The 9123-nt window shown below is 48.7% G+C and overlaps 1 protein-coding gene across 1 annotated transcript; it reads left to right on the forward strand.

Annotated features, from left to right (window-relative positions):
• Positions 1-224: 224 nt before the first annotated feature.
• On the forward strand, positions 225-7660 carry LOC124596099 (ice-structuring glycoprotein-like). Its single transcript, XM_047135107.1, has 2 exons — positions 225-1439; positions 7415-7660. Exons 1-2 carry the CDS (start codon positions 225-227, stop codon positions 7658-7660), a joined length of 1461 nt encoding a protein of 486 aa, XP_046991063.1.
• The last annotated feature ends 1463 nt before the right edge of the window (positions 7661-9123 follow it).

The following is a 9123-nucleotide window of genomic DNA, read 5'->3' on the forward strand; positions in this document are numbered from 1 at the left end:
CCTCTGCCGCTGCTCCTGCCGCTATTGCCGCTGCGACTGTAGCCGCTTCCGCTGCCGTAACTGCACCAGCTGCTACCCCCGACGTCACTGCAACTGACTCTGCTGCTGCCCCTGCCACTTTCGCCGCTGTGACTGTAGCCGCCTTCGACGTCGTCACTGCATCAGCTGCTACCCCCGATGTGACTGCGACTGACTCCGCTCCTGCCTCTGCCCCTTTCGCCGCTATGACTGTAGGCGCCTTTGATGTCCTCACTGCACCACCTGCTACTCCTGGCGTCACTGTAAGTGACTCCGCTGCTGCCCCTGCCACTTTCGCCGCTGTGACTGTAGCCGCCTTCGACGTCGTCACTGCATCAGCTGCTACCCCCGACGTGACTGCGACTGACTCCGCTCCTGCCTCTGCCCCTTTCGCCGGTATGACTGTAGGCGCCTTTGATGTCCTCACTGCACCACCTGCTACTCCTGGCGTCACTGTAAGTGACTCCGCTGCTGCCCCTGCCCCTTTCGCCGCTGTGACTGTAGGCGCCTTCGATGTCGGCACTGCACCAACTGCTACCCCCGACGTGACTGCAACTGGCTCCGCTCCTGCCCCTGCCCCTTTCACCACTGTGACTGTAGCCGCCTTCGATGTTGTCACTGCACCAGATGCTACCCCTGGTGTCACTGCAACTGACTCCGCTGCTGCCCCTGCCACTTTCGCCGCTGTGACTGTAGGCGCCTTCGATGTCGGCACTGCACTAGCTGCTACCCCTGACTCCGCTGCTGCCCCTGCCACTTTCGCCGCTCTGCCTGTAACCACCTTCGCCTCCGACTTCGTCGCTGCACCTGCCACTTCCCCTGACGTCACTGAAACTTTCTCCCCCGCTGGTCCTATCACTTTTGCCGTTGCCGCTCTAGCCGCCTCTACCTCTGCCGTAGTCGCTGCACACGTCGCTGTTGCTGAAGGCTCTGATACCGCCTCTGCCGAGACGGGTGCCGCTGCCCTTGCCACTATCGTTGACGGCACTGCAACCGCCGGTGCAGACACTGTCACCGCCGCCGTCGCCGACGACAAAGCCCTAGCGCCGTTGACCACACGACCTTTCGTTGTCTCTCCCACAGGGGGATGTTGTGCTTTGCCGTCGGTCACTACTGGCAGCCGCGATCCTCTGCAGATAGTGATGGCTCCGCTGACGAAAATTCAAGCCCATACGTGTTCTCAAGCCGACCTTACTAACCTTCTCAATGAGAAACTTGATTCACAACAAGCCAAGCATGCTAGCTCGCTAAGTAAGGCCTTAGAAGGGAAGAATCTTCCACTACGTAAGAAGATATACAAAAAATTAAAAGTCCAAGGCCAGCTGTTGAACAGAAAGTCGCTGGAAAACGCCAAGACCAAAAGAAATTTAAAAAGTAGGCTCGATGGTTTTCGTGAGCAAGTTAACAAAGCTGTTGACAGGGTAGGTGAGCAATCAGATGACCTTTAAATCTTGCACAAACAGATAGGTGAAGTACAGGAGCAAATCTCAGGACAAACGTTGCAGCTTACGAGTATGGAATCTAGGACTGAAGGACCAGAGGAGAAGTTACAGTCGACCCTACATCCAAAACCATTGTCAAGCGCTAAATAAAGAGCTACCCAGTTGAATCGATGTCGAAGAGCGGAAACTGAGTATGCCAATAGAAAATAGGATACCTGTAGCTGAAGTTATCCCTTCTCAGCTGAATGACATGGGAAATGAAAGCCGCATATCAATTGGTGTCGCAACCACGGATAATGCCGTCGCTATTCAAAGGAGAGCATCAATGAATCTTTCCCTCCACTACATTGTATACCAAACTCAGCTGAGCAGGTAAGCCAGGCCAGTGGCCTGTGCCTTCTACCAGGGCCCTGCACTCGGAGCATAGACAAAACGGAAGGAGGTCCGCTTTCATTCACAGCCAGCATCTGTTCACTACAGAATGCTTGGACACATATCTTTCAGGTCTGCGAGAGACCTCACGATTATGTCATCCAAGTGCTACATCAAGTGCAGATTTCTTCCTGTGCTATCCCAATGCGATACCCCTGTACAATTTGGCTGTACTGCACCACATTCAGCTCTCTGACGACTGACTCGCCACAACTCAGCCACTGGTAAATAAACACTGGCCTCCACCTTGATGGCTGGTAAACATAGGTCTATTTACCATTCGACTAATGAAAAGCACAGCAGAATATTACGGCGCCAGTGACGCCGTTTCGGTTTTCGCCATGAAGCAGTGACAATTTTCCTGTTATTCATTTTCTATGCTCTGTTACATAATAAAACATTGTTCAACACTACTGGTAGCATATCAGTAAGTGTTGTGATTCTTGAGTTTCTCCCGGTGTATTTGACAATCAAAATATCCACGGGTGTACTGCCGGTCTACGGTGCCCAACGGGAACAATATTTCGGCGATCATACATGTCGCCATCATCAGGTGAACTGACGGACTAAGTTCCTGTGAACGTGCCGGCACGGAGATCCGTACGCTATGGCTGCTCGGAGGAAACTGGGTTCGGTCGCGGCGGCGGCCGATTTAAATACCCCCCGCCCGCGGCGCGCTCCCTCCGCTGTCCGCGCCCCACGCTACGGTCGCGCGGTGGAGCAGATTGCGACGGCGTCTGAGATGACGTCGGAGCTCCCTCTGACCAGCCATAGCGTACGGATCTCCGTGCCGGCACGTTCACAGGAGCTCAGTCAGTCATTTCACCTGATGATGGCGACATGTATGATCGCCGAAATACTGTGCCCGTTGGACACTGTAGACCGGCAGTACACCCGTGGATATTTTGATTAGTAAGTGTGTTGTTTCTCTTGTCGTCATGGACACAAAACTTCACATCTATCTAAGCCATCTTTAGACACATTTAAAGGATTAAATTCCATCATCCACCCAGTACATTTCGTAATAACTTTGATCTGTTCCATTCCTTCACTTTATCAGATCGGATTAACCTGTTTGACTGACACTTTTCATCTGAAGCTCGTCTTTGGTGGGAGATGATGAGCAGATACTGTACAAGCTTTCCCCAGTTGACCAAGGAGTTCCTAGCTCAGTACTGGAACTGTGCTCAACAGTAGCAACTGAGCAGAATTTGCGCGTCAGGTCCTGCTTACAATCCCTCCAGAGGAAAGTTGCGCACGTTCTTCTAGCAGCAGGTTTTCAGAGCTCTCCACCACTAGAAACGGAAGAGATAATCCCGGTAATCTATCAATGAATGCACGCGTGAGCTCAGATGAAATTTCTAACAGTGCCTTTCTCGACCGTCGAGACTATCCTCGAAGTATTTATGCCTTGGATTGGCTCGCGATTGCTGCAGGGGCTGTCTCCCAGGCAACAACTGTCCCAATGCTCACAACTATTCTCTTCCTAACAGTCGACCGGCACTAAACACTCGCCCCATAAAAATCGTCATCCGGACTGGTAGACGAATCAGATAACAGTGATGTAGGCGCCTCAGTGTAACAGGGCGCGGAGGTGACGTCGAAGTCATGACAAAAATATTAGTTAGCCCTCAACATTTGTAGAACTGATCGCCCAAGGGTTCATGACGAAATCGTGACACCAACGTTAGTCAGCCCCAGTAATTGCAAAGCTGGTCGCTTCGGCAGAATGAAGTGCTGCCGGCCGCGTAGAAAATGCTTAGGTGTTCAGTTCAAATAACCTCGCGCTCTTCGACTGGTGAAAAGCGACAACGGAACACTACGGTACACAGTACTATATTCTACCATTCTACCGGAAATACGGTCAACGGTGTTCTCGAGAGATAGGGTTATTAGCCAGAATACAATGCAATGAACGACAGTTTAAGTGGACGGTGTGCATCCCAATGTTTGAAGAGATAATAAAGAAGTTGATGCATGATTAAACAGCATATCCTTTCGTCGAATTAATACAATTTATCAAATTATGGTTATAGCACCACCTGGCATCTTCGCAAGAATATTCGCAGAAATGGAGAAACTAAAAGCAAGAAATTGATCCCAGACACCGTCTGTTTGGATATGAACCACAAAAGTCGAGGTTGATTCCAAGGAGAAGCTTCATGCGCACAACATCAGCAATCCATCAGAATCTGGAACTTGCCGAACAGAGCTATGGCGAAATTCATTAACCGAAATGGTTGGGAAAAGCATCAAAGAGGAACCTGCTTCGGGCTTTCATCTGCCGTATGTGACGTGGAAGGCTCTAAACCGATTGAGGGCAGGAGTGTCACGAGGCTAGGCGAACCTCAGGAAGTGTGGCTTCATGACTGAAGGTGAGTCATGTGAGTGTAGTGAACTGCACGGCCCAGAATCTCCCAGTCTGCAGAAACCTGCCCAATCCTTGCACCACAGAAAGTCTATATGCAGCAAGTGATACGGCCTTCCAGACAGTGGGATTCTGGAGCTTAGAGTCCATTTAACAGAAAGTCAGCAGTGCCTTGCAGAATTTTATTATTATTATTTTGTATTATCTAAGCCTTAGACACATAAAATAAATAATTAAAATAAGTGCCAATAAGATAAATCATTTGTTTTCCACAGCTCCTGATACGGCTTAGGAGATTGCCGCAGCTTTAACGTGACTACACAAAAAGGAAATAGAACAGAAAGAGCAGTATGAGAACAGGGTAAAAGCTCATTCCTTCAAATTTGGGGACGTTGTTCTTGTTCAGAACTGTCCCTGGTCCATTTTCATTGGGAAGAAAATAGCGAAATTATGTCTTTTGTCTGAGCGTTCTCATAAGATCAAGAAGTCACTGATACTTGCTGGAAGGTATTAAAGACATAAGCAACCTGAATAAATTTCTCTTTTTAGTAGAGAAATGAATTAACTAGAGACCCCTTTATTCTCTAACTATATCACACCAGATTTATAGATTATTTAAATAAGTGTGTAGTTACATTTATGCGTTATTTCAATAATTCTGTTATGCATTGAGTGTGCAGAGTTAATATCATTATTTATTTCGGTTGTCTCTGTGTTACTTTACCTATAGTGTGTGTGGGAAATATTGTGTTAAGGTCATCAGTCCCTAAGCTTACACACTACTTAACCTAAATGATCCTAAGGACAAGCACACATACCCATGCCCGAGGGAGGACTCGAACCTCCGCCGGGGCCACCCGCACAGTCCATGACTGCAGCGCCTCAGACCGCTCGGCTATTACCTATAGTAAGAAGATAGTAAAACACGTAGGATGTTGCGAGGTTGAGTCTTGGAATCCAGCCATTATGTCGTCCCGGGCGACTGACGACTCCGCAGATACAAAATTGGTTGGATTATTTGCAGTCTTGAAAGGCTAGTGTGCCACATGCGTTGTTTTGTTTATTAATGTTAGTAGGCTGAGTACCGAAAACCTGTCGCAAGTTTGACCTTTCAGGTCGCTAACTCTTGCGTAATGGTTTAGAGTCCCGTGCAGGGCCCCAAACAGTTACATGAGTGATGATAGTCTCTCACCCTCAGGGATGAGTGCACCAGCTCGGATAGGATCCGTCTATTGTGTGCGACCTTTGTAGCAAACCAGTCTACACCAGGAACTTGGAGAAATACACTACTGGCCATTAAAATTACTACACCAAAAAGAAATGCAGACGATAAACGGGTATTCATTGGACAAATATATTATACTAGAACTGACGTGTTATTACATTTTCACGCAATTTGGGTGCATAGATCCTGAGGAATCAGTACCCAAAACAACCACCTCTGGCCGTAATAACGGCCTCGATACGCCTGGGCATTGAGTCAAACAGAGAATGGATGGCGTGTACAGGTACAGCTGCCCATGCAGCTTCAACACGATACCACAGTTCATCAAGAGTAGTGACTGGCGTGTTGTGATGAGCCAGTTGCTCAGCCACCATTGACCAGACGTTTGCATTTGGTGAGGGATTTGGAGAATGTGCTGACCAGGGCAGCAGTCGAACTTTTTCTGTATCCAGAAAGGCCCGTACAGGACCTGCAACATGCGGTCGTGCATTATCCTGTTGAAATGTAGAGTTTCGCAGGGTTCGAATGAAGGGGAGAGCCACGGGTCGTGACACATCTGAAATGTAACGTCCACTGTTCAAAGTGTCGTCAATGCGAGAGGTTACCGAGACGTGTAACCAATGGCCCCCCATACCATCAGGCCGGGTGATACGCCAGTATGGTGATGACGAATACACGCTTCTAATGTGCGTTCACAGCGATGTCGCCAAACGCGGATGCGACCATCATGCTGCTGTAAACAGAACCTGGATTCATCCGAACCGAGCGAGGTGGCGCAGTGGTTAGCACACTATACTCGCATTCGGGAGGACGACGGTTCAATCCCGTCTCCGGCCATCCTGATGTAGGTTTTCCGTGATTTCCGTAAATCGTTTCAGGCAAATGCCGGGATGGTTCCTTTGAAAGGGCACGGCCGATTTCCTTCCCACTCCTTCCCTAACCCGAGCTTGCACTCCGTCTCTAACGACCTCGTTGTCGACGGGACGTTAAACACTAACCACCGCCTGGATTCATCCGAAAAAATGACGTTTTGCCATTCGTTCACCCAAGTTCGTCGTTGAGTACACCATCGCAGGCGCTCCTGTCTGTGATGCACCGTCAAGGGTAACTGCAGCCATGGTCTCCGAGCTGATAGTCCATGCTGCTGCGAACGTCGTCGAACTGTTCGTGCAGGTGGTTGTTGTCTTGCAAACGTCCCCATCTGTTGACTCAGGGATCCAGACGTGGCTGCACGATCCGTTACAGCCATGCGGATAAGATGCCTGTGATCTCGACCATTAGTGATACGAGGCCGTTGGGATCCAGCACGGCGTTCCGTATTACCCTCCTGAACCCACCGATTCCAAATTCTGCTAACAGTCATTGGGTCTCGACCAACGCGAGCAGCAATGTCGCGATACGATAAACCGCAATCGCGATAGGCTATAATCCGACCTTTATCAAAGTCAGAAACGTGATGGTACGCATTTCTCCTCCTTACACGAGGCATCACAACTACTTTTCACCAGGCAACGCCGGTCAACCGCTGTTTGTATATGAGAAATCGGTTGGAAACTTTCCTCATGTCAGCACGTTGTAGGTGTCGCCACCGGTGCCAACCTTGTGTGAATGCTATGAAAAGCTAATAATTTGCATATGACAGCACCTTCTTCCTGTCGGTTAAATTTCGCGTCTGTAGCACGTCATCTTCGTGGTGTAGCAATTTTAATGGCCAGTAGTGCATATGTTTTTGATCCTACACTAACTGACGCATCAATGAAGTGATTTGCTGAGGAAGGAAGCTTCGACACATATATACGGACCCTTTTCATACATAGGCACGTTAACACTTGTTTTCGCATGAAGTAATGCAACAAATGAAGTACAGCATTGAAGGTCTACAGTCTGTATGTACTTTACGAAAATGGGAGTTGTTTCTTGTGTTGCTAGGCTAGGAAGGAAGGAAGTAGGAAGGAAGGTAATAGAGTAGCTAAATGTTACCCGGGATCGCCCTCTCCTTCGCCCTCGCCTTCGCCTTCGCCCTCTTCGTCGGTGGCTGGCAGAGAAGGTGGTGGCGGGGGCGGTGCGTTCCACCTCTCCTTCATATCTTCGATGAGGCGCTCTGCATACTCGCTGCAGCGCAACAAGCAAGCATCAGTCACAAAGACTCTGCTCCTCGTGCTAGCTGCAAACTGACTGTAGTTAGTTTGTCGTTTTAGTAACTACAACAACTGTCGCATTTAAGACCATCTAGAATGTCTCACGAGTGGGGAGTTGATATAAGAGCTTTTACCAATAGGATATAAGAGTATCACACTACAGATTGAAATTAATTCTACCAATAAATGTGCTAGATTTTCACAGCTATTCAGTTGGCACAAAAATTTTCTGGATATGGTCCCGCGTCATATTGTAAAGACGACTGTCACTTAAAGAAGCCGACATTTTGCCCATAGTTGTATGGCTTGGAACTACTTACATTTCGTCTTCTCCTCTATTTCGCAAGACACCACAACAAAATTAAAGACAATAATAATTAACAAAGTTTCACGCTGGCACCGCTAACATCTCAAGTTGTTAATGCGGCATGATGATGACTGGCTGGCAGGATGGTACAAACAATCTTCCCTATTCATATTCTTAGATATATGGAGACAGTAACTGTTCTCGAAAGAACAGATACTGTTGATGACCGTGCAGCTTTTCCCTGGAATAAATGATAATTAACTGAAACCCTCAGCTGCCGACACGTGTTGTTGATTTACCTCGATGTGGACAGCTGAAAATGCGTGCCCCGACTGGGACCCGAATCCGAGATCTCCTGCTTACATGGCAGACGCTCTATCCAACTAAGCCACCGAGGATACAGATAAATAGTGCGACTGCAGGGAGTTATCCCTTGCACGCTTCCCGTGAGACCCACATTACCAACTGTCCACAATTCTACATATGTAATGTACTTTATAGATATTTGCCCATCCACTCATTACTCGCGCTCACTTTGGCGATTCCCGTAAGAGTTTGGGCAACCTGTGCGCATTCGCACAGACGAAGGTCAATGGCTGGGTAGCCTTTAACTATATACACTCCTGGAAATTGAAATAAGAACACCGTGAATTCATTGTCCCAGGAAGGGGAAACTTTATTGACACATTCCTGGGGTCAGATACATCACATGATCACGCTGACAGAACCACAGGCACATAGACACAGGCAACAGAGCATGCACAATGTCGGCACTAGTACAGTGTATATCCACCTTTCGCAGCAATGCAGGCTGCTATTCTTCCATGGAGACGATCGTAGAGATGCTGGATGTAGTCCTGTGGAACGGCTTGCCATGCCATTTCCACCTGGCGCCTCAGTTGGACCAGCGTTCGTGCTGGACGTGCAGACTGCGTGAGACGACGCTTCATCCAGTCCCAAACATGCTCAATGGGGGACAGATCCGGAGATCTTGCTGGCCAGGGTAGTTGACTTACACCTTCTAGAGCACCTTGGGTGGCACGGGATACATGCGGACGTGCATTGTCCTGTTGGAACAGCAAGTTCCCTTGCCGGTCTAGGAATGGTAGAACGATGGGTTCGATGACGGTTTGGATGTACCGTGCACTATTCAGTGTCCCCTCGACGATCACCAGTGGTGTACGGCCAGTGTA

This window comes from Schistocerca americana, chromosome 1, assembly GCF_021461395.2.
Source record: "Schistocerca americana isolate TAMUIC-IGC-003095 chromosome 1, iqSchAmer2.1, whole genome shotgun sequence".
In the NCBI taxonomy this organism is placed as follows: domain Eukaryota; kingdom Metazoa; phylum Arthropoda; class Insecta; order Orthoptera; family Acrididae; genus Schistocerca; species Schistocerca americana.

What these genes read in the sequence shown, in the direction of transcription:
- LOC124596099 (XM_047135107.1), top strand. Translation starts at nt 225, where the DNA reads ATGACTGTAGGCGCCTTTGATGTCCTCACTGCACCACCTGCTACTCCT. An exon ending in TTAACAAAGCTGTTGACAGG is followed by an intron (nt 1,440 to 7,414) that starts GTAGGTGAGCAA and finishes TTGTGTTGCTAG; the next exon opens with GCTAGGAAGGAAGGAAGTAG.